Source organism: Ambystoma mexicanum, chromosome 9, assembly GCF_040938575.1.
Source record: "Ambystoma mexicanum isolate Mex_15411 chromosome 9, UKY_AmexF1_1, whole genome shotgun sequence".
Taxonomy (NCBI): Eukaryota; Metazoa; Chordata; class Amphibia; order Caudata; family Ambystomatidae; genus Ambystoma; species Ambystoma mexicanum.
In genome coordinates, this window is record NC_090931.1 from 1,248,813,895 (window position 1) to 1,248,836,619 (window position 22,725).

The 22,725-nt window shown below is 42.7% G+C and overlaps 1 protein-coding gene across 2 annotated transcripts in view; it reads left to right on the plus strand.

The window, feature by feature from the left end:
- DPP10 (dipeptidyl peptidase like 10) overlaps positions 1-22,725 on the plus strand; it is a 1,813,461-nt gene that overhangs the window by 1,484,761 nt on the left and 305,975 nt on the right. For both annotated transcript variants that reach the window (XM_069616586.1, XM_069616587.1), the window contains one exon: positions 8,189-8,296. In XM_069616586.1, the coding sequence (XP_069472687.1) occupies positions 8,189-8,296 (108 nt within the window). The remainder of the gene's footprint in view (positions 1-8,188; positions 8,297-22,725) is intronic.

The window sequence follows — 22,725 nt, forward strand, 5'->3', positions numbered from 1 at the left end:
TACCCCTTCCAATCCACCAAGCATTGGAGACGGCGCGGCGGTAGTATCTGGAATCACAGATGCTGGAGACTTCATATTCGGGACCAGAATGAGTAGCTACAGAAGGACGGCGAGGAACAGCAAGTCTCTGAAAATGATCTGGGACATCCGGTTTCAATTGGGACACATGAAACATGGGATGAAGATGAGACCGGGAAGGAGGAGGGCATAATAAAACGGCTGCTGGACCTCGAGTAGCCAAAATCTCATAAAGGCCAAAGTACTTATGTGACAAATTGGAAGGCACAAGATGACGAGAAAGGAAATGAGAAGCAAGCCATACCTTGGTGCCTCGAGCTGCAAAACGTTTGCCACAATCATGGGTGGCAGTGAGCGCAGATAGAGCCTGATTGTGTCCTTGTTGAATATCAGACACCAGGGCATCAATGTCTGGAAATCGAGTTGCCGAAGGAGATACAGTAGGAAAACATACCAGGTGATACCCATCAGAGCAAACAAAAGGACTTGTACCTAAAGAAGAATGTTGAGCATTATTATATGCAAACTCTGCAAGAGGTAAAAGGTCTAACCAGTTGGCCTGTGCAGCTGAAATAAAGCAGCGTAAATATCCTTCCAACATCTGATTCAACCTTTCTGTCTGGCCATTGGTCTGTGGATGGAAACCAGAACTCAAAGCTCTCTTGACCTTTAAACTGGAACAGACCAGGTGCCAGTTTTTGGAAGTAAATTGTGGCTGTGGTCCGATAAAATAGTATTTGGTAATCCATGTTGAGAGAAAATGGTACTCACAAATATTCTAGCCAATTAAGCCACTGTTGGGATGCGGGTTAAGACATGCAAATGTGCCATTTTAGTACAAAATATTCGTTGTTACAATTATGGTGGTAAAGCCCTGAGATGGTGGTAAATCTACAATGAAATTGGTAGATATTATTTGCCATTGTTTGGTTGACAGTTGGGGTGTATCACGATGACCTAATGGTGGTTTTCTAGGGATTTTGGCTTGTAAACAGATAACACAAGATGAGAGATAATCCTGTACATCTTTAACCATCTCTGACCACCAAAAATCTCTTTGGATGAGATCCAAGGTGTTGACAATGCTTCTATGACCGTCAATTACGGAATCATGATGCACATGTAGGACTTCTTTTTGTAATGACAGGATTGGAATCAAGACTAAATGATCATCAAAAAAGTTACTGTTTTCCTGAAAAACGGCATACATTTCTGCAATGTCTTTACATAGTCTTTCATGTGTTTGAGATTTTTAATTTTTATGACTTGAAGGAAATCAGTTGTGGTATTTAAAATTGTGCTTTCGGAAAGAGTCTTTCTAGTTGTAAATGAGTAAAAGAGATGCCTGTCTTCCTTGAGAGAGCATCAGCCAATAAATTAGTCTTTCCAGGAGTAATGGTGAAGGTGACGTCATACAGGGAAAATAATTCGGCCCAACAGACCTGATGGCTGTACTGTGTTTCAGCATACTGAAGAGTTCTCATATTCTGATTATCTGTTCTGACCTGCACAGGATATTCAAAGCCTACAAGGAGATGTCATAATTCTTGAAAGGTTATTTTAATAGCTAACAGTTCTTTTTCCAGGACTGTATAATTTATTTCAGAATGGGATAAAGTCTTTGAGAGATACACAACAGGGCATTATTCTCCTGTTTCTGTAGGTTGTTTGATTACCGCCCCTAAATCACTGTACGATGCATTGGATTTAACAATTAATCTCTTTTCCTTGTTTAGGGTTTGCCATATCGGAGCAGTAGGGAAAGCAGTCTTTAGTTCACAGAAGGCTTTATGATATGCTGATGTGCATATGTATCTTACTCCCTATTTTAGCAATGCTGTCAAGGGCAGGATAGTATGTGAGAAATCAGAAATAACCTTTCTATACAAATGTGCGAAATATCATAATCTTTGTAGCTCTTTCATCAATTCAGGAGAAGGCCACTCTGAGAGGGCTGACACTTTGTTAGGATTAATGGCTGTACACTTGGATGATAAAACATAACCCTAATATGTCACCTTGGATCTGTTAAATTCGCAATTCTCTAGTTTACAATAGATATGGTTCTCTCTTAACCATTGTAAGACTGACTGGACGGGAACAGCATGCTCTATCTGATTTTGGGAGAAAGCCAAGATATAAACAGATATACAATCACTGAATGTAGAAGTAGATCAGTGAATAAATGACACATGAATCAATGAAAATGTGCTGCTGCATTCAAAAGACGAAAAGAAATCACTCTATATTCATAGTGACCAAAAGTTGTTCAAAACAGTGTCTTCCATTTGTCTCCTGTTCTTCTACGTATGAGATGAAATTCACCCATGAGATCGAGTTTGGTGTAGATGTATGCTTCTTTAACAGCTTCTAGGATGTCTGGTATTAGAGGCATGTGGTCTCTCTCGGGTATCGTGATTTGATTGAGTCTTTGAAAATCAATGAAAGGACAGAGTTCATCAGTATTCTTTCTTGGGATAAATCATAAAGAACCTCCAGCTGGGGAAGTTTACTCTTAGTACCATTCTTAAGATTGGTCTGCAGATATTCCTTTGTCTACTTTTTCCTTTTCCGAATAGATGCACATTCGACCAAAAGGTGCAAGTTGATCTGAGAGAAGTTCAGGGATTGTTTGCATATTGTCTATACAAGTAGAAAAGAGGTGGGAGGATGAATGCTTACTGATCCCACAGTTAAACAATGAGATACACAATGTTCTGAAACAAGAAAGAGAAAGCCTGCCTTCCAGTTAATAAGGGGGTTTAGACATTGTATCCATGGTAGGGCCAAAATCTAGGGTAATATGCTGCCTTTATTATGTTGAAGGTGATCAGTTCTTTATGTGAGGAAATGAACATTAGAAGAGGTGCCGTTTGTACGCAAAAGGTCCAGAGATTAGAGGAGTGAAATATACTCCTTCCACTGGGATGTGTACATATTTTGAAACCCTTGGGATCCCATTGCTTCTGATCATCAATAAACAGACCTGCTGCACCACAGACTTCGGAAGCAGGTATTTTGTGTATCTACATATTAGCAAATGACAAGTCCACTTTGATTACAACCATGTTTTGGTTCATGGGGTGATTACATTGAGGAATAGTATTATGTCCATAGCAACCTACCCGTCCTTCCCTTATCATGATTCCCTCTATGATCTGAAGCTGGTGTTTACCTGCCATCTAGTTGGAGCCAGTGGACATCCACACACCAAATGTGATTTAGAAGCACAATACATTCATAAACCTAATGACCTGCTTCGAGTTTGTTCTTCAGAGGAGAAAGGACCTCTTGCTACACCCAATTACATGCGTTCCTCCTGATATGAGCTTTTTACTGGAGTACAAAGAGGTTCAGATGTTTGTTTCTATATACTTCCTTTTTTTACGTTCTGAATGACGTTTGTGTAACCAATAATCTAATTGCATTGACAGGGAAATCATTAAATGTGCACCTCAAGGGACTCGAGAAATGTCATACTTCAGGTCTTCTGAATAAGGTTATCAATACGACATCAGGCCATGCTGTGTCAGCAGCCATCTGTTTAAACTGGGTAATATATGTTAATAAATCCATGGAACCTTGTTTGAGATCAATAAGCTGTTCCTGTGAGGAAACAGTGATTTCTTGTCTGCCAAATATGGCTCTTAAGCTGTTAACAAAAGCCTGATAGGAGTCAAGAAAAGGATTATTAGTGGTAACCAACGGAGTAGTCCATGCCAATGCGGCACCCGTGAGATGAGATAACAAATGACCTACTTTGTGTCTTTCAGTTGTGAAATAGACAGCCATAGATGTAAATTGTACAGTACAGGCATCCAAGAACTTTTGAGCTTATTTGGATTGCTATCATATTTACCTCCTGATAATTGTTCAGGGGGTACTTCTCCTGAGCTTGGGGGGTATACTATTTGTTGAGGTAACATTACATTTTCTTATTTAAATATGTGTACTTCTAGGGTCAGATTATGTACTACTGCTACCAACGGTTGCATCTGATCCATTGTCAATACTGTCGTTGCTATCTGTTATATCTGTAATCTTTTCACAAGAAATAAGAGAAAGGACTGGGCTTTTCAGCTGCAGCAGACGTGGGAAGCCAGCAAGGAATCTCCCTGTAACTCTTAGCTCTCTGTTTTTTAAAGCCCAGGAAAACAAAAGTCAAAAGGAAACCCTCTGGGGAATAAAAGCCTGTTCATTGTAGGACTCACCCTGATGTGTATATCTTCCAAGTTGTGTTCAAAAGCTGTGTCAGGAAGATGCTTTCTTTTCGTAAATCCAGTCTGTTTAATGCTGTGATCCGCTAAGGGGAGTCACGTGCTGCAGAGTGGACAGAGTAGCTGGTTAAAGATGTTTTTTCATGCTGTGCGTGTATGTGTATGTTCCTCTTCTTCGTGTTAAAGGGATAAGTGCATACCGGAGGAGATGAGCTACAGTACAGGTAAAGGAGCGCTATAGATTGGTGGTTATGAGCGTCAGAGGAGACAGCAGGGAATAACTGGATTGATGACAGAGGACAGAGAACAGATGAAACCAAATGATTGAAACAAAAACTACAGTTGTGATATGCTAGCAAAGAAATACTCTAGGGAAGATAAGATAAACTCATGAAGTGTCCTGCTGGAAAGTAGGGGCATGTTGTTGCCCCGGGCTCCCAAGCCTTTCTATTCTTCCAGGGTTAGCATCCAATGCTGTCGGAGGAACGACAATGTCACAGCACGTAGTATCAGTAAACACTAGAACGTTGCATGGTGCATTGGTCGCCATGTTGGAAGGGGTCCACAATAATTAATGTATTCGCCTCCATTGGCCCTACAAGGAATACTGTTGAAAACGAGATGTGACAATTATAACACATGATCAAAGTGCAAACAATGAGGAAGATGTCTCGAGAACGTTGGGAACCAAGAGAAGCCCCAAGGGACCAGTGAGGTCACAGCTTGCAAGAGCAGGGAGCAATGCACAGTCAGACGTGTTGGTGTAGGGTTGACACCTTGCAGAACACGATTGTGGTGAGTGCCCCTACATCTTGTGATTCTTACACGGAGATCTTTGACAGCATGAAACCTTTCGTTTTTTTGATGAATAAGGCTCCTTACACCCATGCACCAGGCTTGGCCTTGTCTGGTGATCTGTGTCCATGATATGACAGCCTTGCATGTTAAACTATGGATATTCTTTATACTACAGTCCAGTTACCCAACTTATCATCACAAACGAAAGATGTACTCTGAAATTTATGAGTCCAATTCAGATTCCACAGACCTAACGTTTTTCCTATGTTTGACTTACTAAGTCGGTTTATTCCAAGACATAATTCACATATGAGTACAAATATTTTCAACAACAAAAAAAATGGGAAAGAGGAAATTGGCAGATTCTCAGAAATGAGGATATTTAAACTGAACTTTAATTCAGAAAAGATAGACAAGGTACACACCTACATAAGGTGTAAAGTTTATGGAAGATCGATATAACAGCTCCAAAAACAAGTTGGCATATTAATAAAGTTAGTCACCCACATCTCGACTGGAAAATATCGTGACCTGGAGACCCCTAATGTACATATTAGTCAGAAAAGATGAATTCCATGTGCTTAGCTGTAACATGGGAATGTGCACTATCGATACACATTCATATGTTATCCAAGTTACTTCCATCCAGGTCAATGTGTCTTTCTAGCTAGAGGAGTAGGTGGACTGGTCAGTGGAGGAAAATGCATTTTTGATACTATTTACAAAGTTGTATATTACATGGGCATTCACATGTTGTAAAAGCCCCTACAAAATCTAAAAACCAACCCTTGGATGCCGTAGACCTATTCTGTGCAGTTACGCTCGGAAAATGCACCCAATGGAATACTACATGCCTTTTATGTGTGCACCTGTGCCGGGCCAATGATCAACATGTTTGTTAGAAAAAGAAACTCTGAATCACACCTTAACACTGTTCACTTCATTCAAGGTCATATTATGCACATGACTGAGAGTACACAGGTGTGGGGACACAAATACAGGGTTGCACGGACTTTGTAAGTTAATTCTTTCCAGTTTCACTAGCGGCCATATTATAGTAACTATGCACGGGTGCAGTGTGGCATGATATTTATACAGGAGCAAAGGTTTCCTTGTCAAAAGCCTATTGTGTAAAATCATTTTGGGAATGGGGTTATTCTGTCACGAGACAAATACAATAGAAAATTAGCATTGCTCTCATTTTTGGTTTCGACTATTAGGAGGTGCTAAAGCGCCACCCATAGGCCGAAACAGTTGAATAGAAGTGCAACTAGGAACAGATGGCATATGAGGAGGGACACAAAGTTTGTAGGTGCTGTTTGGCTACTTCCCCTTCCAATGACTGCCCATGTCCACGCTAATCCCTACGGTCATTCCTACCCACCTCTGGGCCCTGTCCGCCCAAAACACATCCTACTGGGATCTATTTGAGTAGTATCAGTCTTCGTACTCAAAGTGCCTGCATGTGTTACTTCAGAGCAGTCTTCTGATAGTTGTTTAATTGGAGCTGTAAACTAGCTTCTGGTTTTATAAAACTGCCTTAAGCAGGTCTGCCTTAAGGCCTTTGAATTAAAAGCAGTGTGCATGTTCTTCAATGAAGTCCTGTAAAAAGCAAGCCTTGGCAGAGCCAACAGTTTTGCTTTGTGTATAGGCATTAGATGGGCATTTGCCAGGCACTGCTATCATATGCCCAGGTACTCACACCATTTTGCAACTGCTCTCGTACATGGCTAGTTAGTGCCATTGCTGCAGTGCCTGCAATACCTTCCCCACGCCCACACCAATGCTAACACTTGTTGTAACAAACAGGAAGGCCATTTATAACCTTGAAGGTGCAATTTGCAATAGGGCCAAAGTTGACCTGGTGCAACACCCTTATTAGTTCAAAGCATTTTTGACCCATGCCAGGATTGGCCATAGCCCTACACATTTTCCCTGTTGCAAACATGCATTGCAAGTATACGTTTTGGGGACTTTGGGAATGTTTGACCTAGTTAAATTGCACTTGCAATGGTGCAACATGTATGCAATATGTTCTATACCATTGAACATGTGTATTCACACAAATGTCGTTCATGGTTTTCACTGATTCACATAGCTTGCCTCAATGTACATTCAAACGTATGCCCCACTCTAAATGACCTAACATGCACGTTATGCCCAGGGATGTCATTTAGGGGTCACCAGAGGTCGCAAAAAAAGTTTTTTTGTAATGCAAGCTCCTAGGCTGATGCTCTTTACTTCTGGGATGGCTGTCTTTCTTGTTCAGGCACCTTAAAAAAATTAAGGAAAATAAGAAAAGGAGTACCACAAGTCTAACACTTTCAGCACTGACCCTAAATAAGAAAGAATAGGAATACCAAATAATGTGTCTTTCTGCAATTCTATACAGTAATTCCTAGGCTCATTAAATATTTATTTCAGGCACACTTCAGGGGGTGAGTCACTGATTTAGCCTGTTCTTAAACGTCTCACTCAGCCTTTCATCCTTCTGAGGTCGATAAATGAGTACCAACACAGGTTGGGTGATATTGGGTGTATATTTTTTCTATATAAAGCGCTTAATCGTAAGTGCTATATAATAACACATCATTATCATTTGGTCATGGACGTCTGCTTGCATACACAGTAATTTGGTAATATGGGCCTATACACACTGATCTTAATGATACATATGGTGATACATTCTTGTATGAAATGTACATCTCATAGTGATATTGTAACTATATTTTTCGTAGTGTACAATGCTATGTGATGCCACTTCCTGTTTTGTCAATGGGTGAAATGTTGTGTTCCATCGCTACCCGCGATATCACTCTGGGGTGGGGTCAAATTACATCACTTCCTGTGATGTCATCAGGAGGTCTAGGGTCACGTGATGTCACTTCCGCTACCCCAGGCATTTTGGTGAAATGACGTCCCTGGTTATGCCACAGTATTTCGAATCAGACTCAGTCATTTTCAATCATTTTCTGTAATATCAGAGTCACATAAAGTGTCTAATTTTAAATGTAATCATGGAAATGGTGCGTATGCCTCAAGTGAATTCATTGTTACTTGTGTTCATTGCTCTTCCATCCAGTGCAGGAAGTAGGAGTAACTGTGACTAGCTGATAGCATTTGAATGCAGATGCCTTTTCTTTTTTCTTCTTTAGAATGAGGAACCTGTTTTTTCCAAAGATGGGACCAAGTTCTTCATGACCGTTCCAGTGAAGCAGGGAGGCCGCGGTGAATTCCACCATGTTGCCATGTTTACAGTTCAGGTACACTTCTCGCGCCCCGCTACTTCTCACAATGCAAATGCAGCACAAGCTTTCTGAGATGTGTTACAAGCTGCTCGGCGAATTCTTTGTGATTTTATATAATGTAAGTAGTAAAAGTATAGGGCAATGATACATGTATGTATAGCAGTGATGGGGGGCGCCTGTGGGAGCATAAGTCAGCGGTTCAACAGGAAACATTATTAGGCCTCATTCTGAGTGTCTGTGCCTTCATTAAATGGTGGCATATGGAGTGATTTAGGTTTGTGTGGTGCACGCTTATTAGTGCAGCAGGAGTATGACACTTCCCCAGCTGAACATACGTGCGGTGCGTAATAAATAACCTAAAGTACAACGTTGCTAATGGTCGAAGAAACATCATGCACGTGTTGTTTATTGATGCATTCTGATACAGTAATTATTTTTTGAAATGCACAGAATCCTCAAAATGCAACGTGTTAAATCATTGCTAACCTGTTTAAGTTCTCATGTCAACAATGCATACACGAACACGTTGATAGCTTTTACCGTGTTCGGTCATAGTTTATGCTGCTTTTATTAGATTAAGAAAACGTCCGACTCTCCCGATGGATGATGTATAGTCTGGCTGGGTGGTTGGTTAATATTAGTGCCTGTTGGCAAAACCTGCATGGGATTGGAATACAACATGCACGCAACTTCTACATGAGCCCCTGGCAATAAGGTTGGCAATCCTGTTGTGCCGCCTGGCCTTACTGGAGGGGGAGACCAAACCCGCTCACCTTCATGGAGAGGCCGCCGCAGGCACTTCTGTGGTGGTCATGGAGGTTCTCTATGACCCATTCCACCACTGCAACTCTTTGGGAGTGGGTCTTGTGTCCCTTCCAAAACCTGTCCAGATGTAGACGCGCAGCAGCTGACCTTAATCTGTGTGGTTGTTATAACGAGGTACCACCGGATGAAGTGTACGGTGTCTGCACATTTTATGAATGGGATCCTCTGACCTCCACTGTAGGGTTTGTGTAGAGGGAAGACTCAGTGACAGGTGGTATGTGTGACTGGACTGTAGGTTGTGCCTTGTTTGCATAGGTTCTTGAGTGTTTGCATATCGGTGGTCAATTTAAATGACATGTTCGCCGCTGTGGTTCATGCTCCAGTTCACCAGTAGACGTACTTGGAAGTACTTCTTGATGCAATATGTTTGATGTTTATGATTGAATCCTACATTCTGTATCAAATGGTGGAATGTGCAAAATATTTCCAAAATATATGCGACTCGTGGGTGTCTGTTTTATGGGCCGTGGTGAATTTATCAGTTGCACCGAGCGATTGATTTTTTGAAACAGCTGTGCTATCTTTCCTCAAATGTGTATGTGGACATATTCAGTCTAATATTCAGTCTCGCTTGCTAACATTATTAATAACTAATTATAGTTTTCCTGACCTGTCTGGCCACTATACTTATTTTTTCTATGCATAAATTGCGGCACCAGCAAATGTGAGTTGTCACCATCACATGATGTAATGCATGTTTTTGGTGTCAGAAAGGATTCCAGGAATGATGACACAATTGTTTTGCAACTTTCTCAATATCTGACAACTTTGAAAAAATGTGCAAATATTAGTCTGTATTTTACTAAATGGAGTATGATCAAATATATTTTGGTGCTATGTGTTTGCACTAAGTGGAAGTGTCTAAAGATGATTTGAACATTGAATATACATTTCCCACAGTATAGGTCCGAAATGTTTAGGTCACTGGATGCTCTAAACTACAACTGCCATGAGCCAGAATAATTGACTGTGAGGGATCTTGGGATTCATAGTCAAAATATCTGGACGGACACAGCTTGCGACCCACTCCATACAGGGAAAGTTGTGTTAGGCATCTGATGCTATGGCCCGCCTAGCCCTGTGATCCTGAAATGCCACTCTCATTGGGTTGTATACGTAAAACATTAACTGAAGATATATTTAATATCTGCCCTTTTTATCTCATTACCCATCAACCTCTTATGTAATGTAATTAATTGCTATGTCATCACTAGGTAAAACATCCAGCAGTGGGACTGCTGTACCAACAAAAGGGGGTTCGGTGAGGTTCTCCCTCAAGACTATTTTTAAAATAATTGTTAAAATGGTGCATTATACAGCATGCTATGTGTGAAAAATTTAATAAAAGGCCAGGACAGTTTGCAATCAGTTTTGTAGGGTAATTCATACCCTACAAAAAATCAATAGGTGCAAGTCAACAACGGTGAATGTGAGCATTTCCCAATGTATTTTCATGATGCATTGCCCCACAGTATATGCCAGTATGAAAAACATGTTTTAGTTGACTGTGCCCATAGATTTCAATGCTGGCTGCCCCAATATATGTCAGTATTCCCATGAAAGAACATGCTTTGTGTATAATGCCAGTAATTATACTATACAAAACATGTCCATCAAGACACGGTTCTCTGCTATGAAACTTGAGGGCTTCAAACCCCAGCTGGCTACTTGCACCAAGTCCCCTGGGTTCAACATCGCCAGACACCTCAACTTCAAACAGCACATAGAAAGGAAGACACAAACGGCTTGGTACCATCTTTCTCTCATTTTTCTCTCAACTCAACCCCTTTAGACAAGGAAACAACTTCAAATCTACCGGCCAAACCTTGGTCATCTCCAACCTGGTTGTGGCAAAGGCCCATTTGGCAATCCTTCTGGCAACTACCCTGCCCCTGAGATGTGTCTAGAATTCAGCAGTATGACTCATCAAAGGACTCTGCAAATTAGACCACATCACCCCAAAACTCAACGAACTGAACCTGCTCCTGCTGTGTCAAAAGCAGAGGAAAGGACAAGGAGGACGAGGACAGAAGGAAGGCTTGTATCAAGATTAGTGAGCAGATCTTCACTGTTGTTCAGTAGAGCAGTTACCATGCCTCTGACTGCTCTCAACCCAGACTGATGGTCATGGAGACAACCAACATATTCATTGTGGAGAGTAAGCTGGGAGATGGCCAACCTTTCCAAGAGTTTGCCCAGGAAAGGAGTGATAGATATGATGTGATAGTTTGCAGGACAGGTAGGACCGGCAGAAGGTATTTTAAGGAGGGGGTGCACAAGGGAGTGCCTGAGGAGAGAGGGGAAAGTTCCGGTGGCAAAAGAGAAAATGCCAAGGCTGGAGTGAGGGTGTCAATGTGGTCCTTGATGGTTCTGGAGAAGCAGGGAAGCACCTGTTTGGACAAGGCTTTCATAGGTCTGACTTGTCTAGAAAAATTGTCAGGTGTAGTTGGAGAGAAAGCAAAGAAGGGAGGAGGAGGGGGAGAGGTGGCAAGAGGGGGGCCGAGAGAGTTAAAGGGAGAGGAGCAGGAGAGAGAGGACAGGATGCCCTGGGTTTTAGTGGTGAAGTGAGAAGCCAGAGCCGTTCTGAGGGCCTGGAAGGGAACAGGAGACGTGGAGACTGCCGAAGGATTGGCCGGCTCCTTGCAGATTTTAAAGAGTTTGGCTCTGTTGTTAGAGGCCAAAGAGAGACAGGCTTGGATGTGGGCTCTCTTCTTGGACAAGACAGCGAGTCTGTATTGCCTTTGGAGCAGGCAGTAAACCAGCTTGCCTGAGCATGCGCCCAATGCCCTCCACTTCCTTTCAGCCACCCTACACTTGCATTTCAGGGTGGCGAGGTTGGTGTCATATCAGGAGTTGCTCGTGGAGGTAGGCTTCAGACAGAATCTCATGACAGGAGCAATGACGTCCAGAGTGTTGGAGATAGAATGATGAAAGTCAGAGAGGACTGTTTCAGAGTGTGAGTCAGCAGAGGGGTGGAAGCAGCAGAGACACTTGTGGCAAAGGCATCCACTGACACACGCTTCATGGGCAGAATGACCAAGAAGGTAGTGCTGGGGTGGGCTTAGCCTATGGGACAGAGAGTGTCAGGTGAGGGGAGAACAGAACATGGTCAGTGGTGAGAGGGTTAGAGAGGGGGATGTCTGAGGAGATGAGAAGATCCAAGGTATGCCCGGCAGACTGTGTTGGAACATAGGATAGAATGAAAAGAGAAAGAGTGTTGCAGAGGTTGCAGAAGAGCCCTGAGGAGTGATTAGAAGCATCCAAGTGTATGTTGAGGTCTCAGAGGAAGCGAAGATGTGAGGTAGAGGCTAGGAGAGAAGAGGAGAGGTCATTCACTCTGAGAGGAAGAGGGCAATCTGGCCAGATGGCCTTTAGATGGTGGACAAAGTCAGAGAGAGGCCAGGACAGATGGAAAACCTGCAGACCAGACATTAAAAGGTTTACTAGGCCTGCATGGAAATGACAAAATCACTCCAGAAAGAACCGAGTCACTCCACCTCCGGACGGTTTGTTCTGGGTTCAGATATGGTCTTGTAGCCCTCTGGGAGGAGAGTGTCAAACCCTGCTACAGAGCTGGCTGTGAGCCATGTCTCGGTGAGAGCGAGGACATCCAGGTCAAGTTATTCATGTAGGTGGCAGATGTCAGAGAAGTGTTGGACAGCAGAGTAAGAGTTGATAGTAGCAACATGGAGCAGGCTGCCACATTTAACAGACTTCTGTGGTGGTGTACAGGCTTGTGATATGCCCTGTGGAAGTGGTAGAAGCCCCAAGAGTGGGCAGAGGTGGTAGAAGGAGGCAGCATAAAAGCCAGAGGAGGGTGCCAGAGGAGGGTGCCAGAGGAGGGTGCCAGAGAGGCGGCAGAGGAAGGAAGTGACATAGTATCAAGAGAGGAGGAGGAGGGTGCCAGAGAGGTGGCAGAAGGGTGCAGTGGTGCAGGAGCCCGAGAGGTGCTAGTTTGAGTAGCAGGAGAAGTAAGTAAGTTGATAAGATGTGGGTCACGCCTATTGAAAAGTAAAAGACTAGGCTAAGGTCGTCGGACCAAGACAGTTGCATTCAGATAGACATTAATGATGGTCTTGGAGGAGTGGAAGGAGGTGAAGAGGGCCTCCCACCAAGTACCAACATTAATGGGAGATGAGGAGAAAGAAAAGAGAACAGAGACCATGTGAGGGGTCCATAGTTCTGGGGAGGGAACAACAAAGAGGATGTCAGTGAGAGTCTGGCTGGAGGAAGCACTGCTGTAGGTATCAGCAATGTGCAGGCCTGGACTGGAGCCCAGGATATCCCTTTTGAACTTCTTCCTCCTGACTTAGTGCAGGGGATATGATAGGAGATAGAGTAGCAGTTAGAGAAGATGGGAGAGACGAAGAGCACCATTGGAGGTGCAAGGGTGAAGTAGGAGGAGCAAGGATGCAAATCAGGCACAGGATGCACACAAAGGGGAGGAGATAACACAGTGGAATGCACCAAAGGGGCAGACAGGTACATTCACCAGTACCACAGTGACCACATTGCAAACCAGATGCAACTTCTATAAAAGAAAGAAAAAAGGCCTTGATTTTAAGCACAGCAGCAATGCAAAACTACCACATTGAGAAACCCTGCCTCCCTCAAGGCCTGTGAGATACGAGAAGTAAGGACGTGAACTCTGTCGGTGCAGAAAGAGAACAAACCAGAAGACAGGCCTTCTCTTTTTATCCCCGAGAATTTGTAACCTCCTTCCCATCAACATAGGACTCAGCCCATCACCTCTCCAGTTCAGGAAAGAGAGCAAGACCTTCCTCTTCAAGAATGTATCCTCTTGAAAACCTAGGTCCACAAACTCTCCACTCCCCACCCTACCCTATATGAGATTCTGTAATCCGCTCCTCATTGTTTCCTCCTCTTTTTGATTGTAGATCCCTTGCTGCCAATTGTCCACACTCCACTGTTGTTAGCTGCATGGCCCCTTTATCTCTTCTTCCATCACAGTGTTCTTCTCCCTATGATTGTAAAGTGCCCTGTAGCATCCCAAAAGTAGCTCCACACCTAATAAAAAATAAAGAAAATATATAATAATAATAATAATAATAATAATAATAATAATAATAATAATAATAATAATAATAATAATAATAATAATAATGTCCAAGCTGGCTCAATCAATACATGCCAGTACTAGCCAATAAGACCATTATCTTGTTGCTTTTGCTGTAAAAATGCCATGAAACAATATGAACACCTTTTGTTTGGCTGCTCCAATGCAGGATAGTCCAGACGCATAATAACACTTATTGTGATTGCTTAATCATAGATGGGCAGTAAAAAAGCACCACAATGCCAGTCTAGTCAGGTCGTACGGCTTATCATGCTTGCTTTATCACACATACACATTACGAAATGCTTGCTTTATAAAAGATAGACAGTAAGAAATGTCTTGCCACTGTAAGAAATGGCTAGACTGACTATATCAAAATGCCACTCTAGCCACATAATAAAATGTATGCTTGCTGTATAAACAGCAAGTTTATGTGTTATTGTGTGTCTACACTGGCAATTTTGGTGCAACTAGTCCAGCCATTTCTTTTTTCCTTTGGCATTACATTGTTTACTGGGCATCTATGATACAGTAGAATATGTGCCAGTACAAAATATAATGCCACAGTTTGAAATGGCTAGAGTGGCTGCATCAAAATGCCAGTCTAGTGTTAAGGATTTCAATCAGGCAATACACCCTGGTCTCAGCCTAGTATGCAGTGCACAAATGAAATACTTATTTTATTATGTCTATAGGTTCAATATTCTGGGTGGTATAACACTCAACCCTTCTCAAAATACCCCCAGGTCACAATGGACCAGGAATCAGGCTAGTTGGTAAAGGTAATATGTATTTATTTATTTATTTAAAATTCAAATCAAACATATGCTTTTTAATATATGGGGCAGCAATCACCAATGTGGTGACAATAACAGTTAAGAAGGTATGTAAGGCAGTTAAATTCACTTTTAGCAACACAGAATATAAAATACAGAGACAAGAACACTTTTGGTTTGTTTGAAAATATAGCACTTAGGTTAGGATTTCCCCCTGCAAAATTCCTTAACCCACAAATAAGCAATTCTAAACAGATGTGAGTAAGCAGCGGGTATCCAGGAATAAAGAACAGTTTACAGGATTTTAATACAATGTTCCCTCCCCAAACATGAGAGAAAAACAGTTTGGACATCTTACACTTTTAAAATGACATTCGAAAATGGCTGTGCAAAACAATTAAAGTGTGCAAAAGTCCTTAAATCAATACAAATCTCTATGGGAGCAACATTGGAAATATCCTAACAAACAGGAGGAAGAGGTTAAGTAAAAGTAAACACTTTGAATCTTAATGGAAGTTGGCAAATACTTTAAATTGAAAATCACAAGTGTAAAACTTTGAGAAAATGCGAATTCCCGCCTAAAACTCACTAAACAATTTTGGATGCGGGTTTTGTGTTGGGATGTAGCTACAGGTCTTATGTATAAGTCAGAGTTGAAAGGGAGTCACTAGCTATTAAATTGAAGGCAGTTATGCAATTCTGAATGAGAGGCGCTTTTAGGAAAACAGCAGAGAAAAACAGAAAATCGGTTTTAAGATGACAGGTTAATTTTACTTAAACTAGATTTAATGGTTAAGAAAAAGAGAATGCCACCCGTGAATCTCCACAGTTACTCAGCCGTTGTAACACTTCACATGGTGGATACCCCGTTTCCTTTACGGAAATTACTTTATTTAATCAAAATCACTAATGGTTTATGGTCTAGTGAAACAAAAATGAAGAGAAAATCAGCACTAACGCTAGGAATCACAGACAGGGTCACAATAATGATTCTGACAGTATTATAGGTTCTTAAGGTACAGATAGGATGGTTGAGAGATTGGGATAGGACAAGGCAAGGCCAGATATGATATTGTTTACTACGATTCCATATAATACTTACAGTACACTTTAATTTCAGATTTTGGACCGTCAGGGGTTCTGGTCATCACACGGATCGGGTCTAATAAAGGACAGCAGTGCACATCTGGTGGAACAGGTTCAGCTGGGTGCTTCTGTTCCCCTGAACTGGCACCTCAGACTGGAGACTGCACTGGACTGCACTGGTTACTGGAGAGCGGATATCTTTGAGATGGCGAGTTTGGAGCAGTCATGCATTTAGTGGTAGCAATCCAGCTGGGTCAAACGGTTCCCTTGTATTTTTGGGATTGCTTCAGAATTTGGGCTTAGCTGAAAAGGAGTTCTGCAATGCAGAGGCCTTGGCTTTGCAAAGAAATCTGATCAGGTACAAAGATGGAGAATTCAGGAACAGGGTGCCATGCAGAAATCAGAATGAAGTCAGGAATCAGTGTCTTTTGTGTTGTGAGGTTCCCTTGTTTATCATGTCAAATGGCATCACTAAAGTTTATGGTAGGGGCAGTCTTTCTGTTGGAATTGAAATGATATTATGCCTCCTATCGCAGTATGTATTGGCCTACGCCAAGTTGTCTAAAATATCATGTAAATAGACTCCGCGGCAAGGTCTTGTCCTTAACGAAAAGTTATGTAAGTCGCCATCTTGGATTTAGCCGCCATTTTAGGTTCTCTTGTAAAGTGAAAGTCACCCTGAACATCACAATGGAGGCCGAATGACATTCTGAGTGAGATTCTGGCCCTTGTGACCTCCGCACTCACGAATAATTAATATGCCTGCAGGCCACTTGGGGGTCACGAACTGAGACCTTGTCCTATCCCTGACCTATGTGTAAATGAACAACTGTTCAGCGGAACTGATCAAAATGCATACATTATAGGATTGACCTGGCAAGGAACCCTAGGCCTGGTCCCAAGAATGGTTAACCCGCGAGGGGGTTGGCCAAGGGCTGGATAAACGATATAAATTCCCAAGTATTCCGAATGTACGGTCTCTCTACTAATGCATTGAACCCTCGTTGAAGTTTGTTACGTTACTCTGAGAGCCGAATAGCTATCCGTTTGTCAATTGACTTTTGGTAACTGTTGTAGCTTTTAAATAAAGCACTTGTATGTCCTTTGTAACCTGTGTTGGTGTGTTTCCTTTGGGCTTCCCAGCCTCATATCAATTTTTATGTTTTCACAGTTGGCGCCCGAATAGGGACCCTCAAGATTGATGCCGGATCATTGAAGGTTGACGTAGACTATCGAACCGGGATCGGACGGTGTGATTCTGCGGGCCCGACCGAATGAGACGCGATACCTCGGCAGCGCTGCACGATCCAATCCTTGGACGATAGTCGTGTGGTCTGATACGGCATCTTGACGAGGGTCCATTTTTGAGGCGGGCAGATATGTTGAAACCACCAAAAACAAGGTAAAATTTGTTAGGTAAGTTCTTTGATAAACCGTACGGTCCTCCTTAGGTTTGGTCAGGTGCAGTTGTGACCCGGCTCTTAATTTAACCCTGACAATTTGAATTTGGCGTATTGTATCTGCAGACACAATTATTGACCAGGTAACACCAATTTTTTGTGAAATGCCTGGGAAATTGTCTAGCTGCTTTAGGGCTCTGTTCCGCAGTGATCGGCAATCTTTGGAATTTAGCCGCCCGGCACCACAGGAGGGGTCGCCGGCATGTACTATGTACTGTAAGTATGGCATTGGTAGTATAGTATTTAATGATATTTGGCACAGACAGACCAGACATGCCTCCGAATTTCAGTGGCCAATCAATGGCAGTTTTGAGATCTCCCGTATTGAATACCTAGAATCGGTCTTGCTGAAAAAGAAGGCTAGACCTGCAGCCTTTGATGTTTTACAGAATTGGAAAAAAGAAGCGTTACAGCAGCTTAAAAGTAGGAATAAACATGCACACCGTCATAAAACAAATGCCGAAAAAGCGTTGTTATATGATAAAGAAAAACATTCGGAATCAGTTAAAAATATGGATAGTGCTTTTTCACTTGGAATCCAAAAAATGTACCCCTCTAAAGATTTTCATGTTTCTGAAGAATTTATTGAAAAATTGTTAAACGAACGCAGGCATGGTGCCTCTGCGCCACCTCCGTATGTTCCTTTCTTGGGCGCTCTGCCCATTCCTACTGTTGTTCCTGCTGTTATTCCTGTTCCCCCTGCACAATCTATTGTTCCTATTCCTCTAGTTGTTGTTCCTCCACCTATCGCACCGCCCCTTCCTTCTGCGCCGATAGTTGCACTTTTATTAAATTTACCTGCACCTCCACTCCCGAGTGGTCCCGTATTGACTGAAGTTGATCAAGGTGCAGGATCAAAGATCGTCACTCGTAATACTGTTTCTGCAGATAAGAAACAGGAATTGTTTGCATGGGATAAGCACTGTATGGAGAAAGGTGATCAAGTTAATGTTTTTTCCACATTATGTAATTTGAACAGTTTTCCTGAGAAAAATGTTTTTATCGAAGGTTTGGGGATTCATTTATGTGTGATATGGGGTAGATTACAAAATTCGGATCTTCCACCAAGGGTGAGAGATCTAAATGCTTTGGCACTTTCGAGGGACACAGAGCAGAAAGTGTATGGTCATGTTGAAAAATTGTTTGAGTACAGGAAGGACTTTGAAAGGTCACGAGATGAGGATGACGAAGACGATAGTATGTATGTACAGAAACGGTTCCTTCCGTGTCGTAGATCGGCACCTGAGGAAGTACGAATTTGTATCAAAGATGCAATTCGATGGATCTCGGATTCATCGATTCCGCCAGATGAAGTGTATGACATGTATAGTCAGTATACAGTAGAAATGCAAAGAAAGGTAATTCAGGTAATGGTACAGTACCTGCAAGTAGAATGTGTAAGAAAGAAGGTTAGTTGCCCCATAGAATTGTTGGGGATTTGTAGAAGGGCTTTTTCGCCCGACACTTCTTCGGCTGCCTTAGCGCTCGACCTGGCTCTGTTGCTTAGTAAGTGGCCGGAGGTACCTATATCTCAGTTGCCTATGAGAGAGGTTCCTCCGACCTTTGTCCCAAAAGTTGAGATTCCCGCCAACGCTGGGACTGGTGCACCCGCTGTGGATATCCCTGCACATTATGTATCGCAATTCGTTCACGTCCCGTTTTCACGACAGGAAGTGAACACTATTGGACAATCAGTTCCCGATATCAGAAAAAACCCGACAGGGTTTTACAAAGAGATAGAGTCCGTCTTGCAGTCCTCTGTGTTCACTTTAAGTGATATTGACTTGCTATTCCCTGTACTCCTACCCGTACATGTATGGAAGCAGGTTCGGACAATAGACGATGTGCCAGGGTTGGGAGATACGTGGGCTAATATGATTAGGATTGATGGAGAAAGACCAGCAGGTTAGAAACCACCACAGGTAATACTTACTTTGCCTGATAGAATTGTCGCAAAACTAAAAACTATAATTCCAGAGAAAAGAATTATTTGGGACAAGCTTACGGCCTGTGTTCAAGGGAAAACTGAAGGCGCCACCGAATTCTTTAACAGATTTGAGCAGGTATTTTCTGACTTCAGTGGGCAGGATTTGGGTACAGAGTCTGGGAAAAGGTTGTTTGTGGACAAATTTGTATGTGGATTGTTCCCCGACATCCAGTCACAGATTATGTCCTCTGAGAGCGCTTGGCAGGCAAAATCTCAATCTGAGGTTTTGCACATGGCTCAGTTTTATGAGAACCGTGTTAATAATGAGAAGGACAAAATAGAAAAGAGGAAAGGAGATTTGAAAACCAAAGTATTATTACAACAAATTGTTATAAACCCCAGAGGAGGCACGACACAGACTAGAGGTCAGTATCTCCCAAAAGGAAATGCTCCTTTTGGTTCTGTGAATAGTAATCAATGTGCTTATTGCCGCCAGGAAGGTCATTGGCGAGCACAGTGCCCCGTCATTCGACAAAGGTCAAACAGTGCGTTTGGGAGTATGGGTAGACGACCTAGGGACCGCCCTGGAGCAGGGGGCCCTGATAGAGGTCAGTTTTTGCAAGATCCTCAGCAACCTTTCTCACGGGAAAATCAGACCTCGAGTGTGGACTCGAGGAACATATTTGATCACCCTTCTGCTGCCTACCTTTCTGAAGAGCTTCCTTCTGACGATACTCTATTTCATTAGGACTACCCGAAGCAGGGTTTGGAACCTTCACCTATCCCCGTTAATCAGAAAGGCCCCTACGTAGAATTATTAGTAGGGAATAGGAAACACCAGTTTTTGATAGACACTGGACAGAAGTGCTCCATTGATCATTCTCGGGTTCCAAACATTCCACTGTCAGGGCAAACCAATGTTTCAGTAGGGTTTTCTGGTATACCAATTGTCTGTCCGGTTTCTTCACCGGTATCTGTTTCTTTGGGTCCCTTTACGGACCATTGCCCTTTTCTTCTCACTTCGAACTGTGGAGAGAATTTGCTGGGGTTGAACTTGTTATAGAAATTGAATGCAGTAATTCATTGTTCCTCTGATGGAGTACGGCTGACGGTTTCACCACAGCAACTTCCTGATTCTCAGTTTCTGATTCGACCTTTACCTCCCGATTTTAGCATTGTCCCGGAATGTTTATGTGCGGTTGACGACAATGATGTCGGGGTACTACAGATTGAGCCTGTTAAAATAGTTTTGAAGCATGGATTGAAACTACCACGCATTACGCAGTATAAAATATCGGTTGAGGGCGAGTGTGCTTTGAAATGCATTGTCTCCGATTTTGTGCATCGTGGGGTGATCGAGGAGATTACAGGTAGTTTGTGTAACAGTCCGATCTTGCCTGTTTATAAGAAAGGCGACAATGCAATCCCATTCCGGTTCATAATTGATCTTCGTGCTATTAACATAGTTGTCGCCCCACAATTTCCAATCGTGTCTGATGTGACGACGATATTGACAATGATCCCTGCTACGGCTACGCACTTCAGCGTTGTGGATTTAAAAAACGCTTTCTTTAGCATCCCTATACATAAGGAAAGTAGATATTTGTTTGCGTTCACCTTGGGGGGACGCTCATTTACATTTACTAGGGCACCTCAAGGGTATACTGAAAGTCCAAGCATTTATAGTAGAGCTTTGAAAGAGCAGCTCGACACCCTTGAATTGCCGCCTACTTGTACACTGCTTCAATATGTTGATGATTTGCTTTTGGCTGCAGACTCTGAAAGTGCTTGTGAAGAAGGCACTATACTGTTGCTTGTTCATCTAGCCAAAAATGGTCATAATGTTTTGCTCAAAAAATTTCAATATTGTTGTCAGGAGGTCGCCTATTTAGGGTACCTCCTGTCAAAGGAGGGGAGGAGATTGACACGAGATTGACACCTGAAAGAATAAAACACATTTCTGGCATGTCTGTTCCAAATACACAGAAGGAAGTCAGAGCCTTAATAGGTATGGCTTCTTACTGTAGGTTGTGGATCCCAAACTTTTCGCTAGTGATAAAACCGATGTTGGCTTTGACGAAGAATGGCATTTCTCTGCCACTGCCATGGGAATCGGAACATCAACGATCATTTGCGCTTCTCAAAACCGCGTTATGCTCTGCACCGGTTCTGGGTACTCCAAATTATGACAAGGCCTTTGTGTTGTTTGTGCATGAATATGATGGATGTGCTTTGGCTGTGTTAACACAGAAACACGGAGGGAAGAATAGGCTGTGCGGCTACTACTCCTCCGCCCTTGATCCTGTCGCATGCGCTTTGCCAAGATGTTTGCGAGCTGTCGCTGCTGCTGCCGCGTCTGTAAAACAGAGTGAGGGAATGGTCATAGGCCATGATTTGATTTTGATGGTACCTCACTCTGTAGATATCCTATTGAACAAAACCCAAACGCAACACCTCACCTCTGCACGGTTAACATGGTATGAATTAATTCTGTTTGCCCCTCACATTCAAATTAAGAGGTGTTGTGTTCTTAATCCGGCTGAACTCTTACCTTTCCCGCAAAACACTGTTTGCGGTGACGAAGAATTACATGATTGCCTGTATACCACTGAACAAGAAACAAAGGGCAGGATAGATATTATAGATACTCCTTTGGACAATGCAGAAGGGGAGCTGTTTTGTGATGGCTCCTGCTTCAAACTTTCAGATGGTACATCTACAGCTGCTTATGCAGTTACTACATTGAGTAAAGTTGTTGAAACCAAGAGAATTTCGCATAACTCCGCGCAGGCCGCAGAGATTATAGCATTGACCCGAGCTTGTGAACTCTCCGAAGTGCGCATAGTAAATATATATACTGATAGCCAGTACGCCTTTGGGGTGGCTCACAACTTTGGGAGGCTCTGGTCGGAAAGAGGGTTCCTGACCTCACATGGGACCAAGATTCAGCATGGCCCCTTGATAGTGCAATTGCTCTCGGCACTCTCACTCCCTAGGCAGTTAGCGATCATGAAATGTGCTGCACATCGTAAGGTCATAGATGATGTGGGAAAAGGGAACGCTTTTGCGGACCTGGTAGCCAGGCAAACGGCCACAAACCTTAGCACGGACATGTATGCATTGAGGGAAATGAAAGATGCTTATATAATGGATGAAGGTATTGGGTCTGTGCGAGATATACAAACTGATGCCACAGTAGAAGAATCTAAAAGGTGGGCCGAAGGAATGGGGAAACTAGATGATGATGGATGTTGGGTGGATACATCTGAAGGAAAATGGTTGCTCCCTGATTC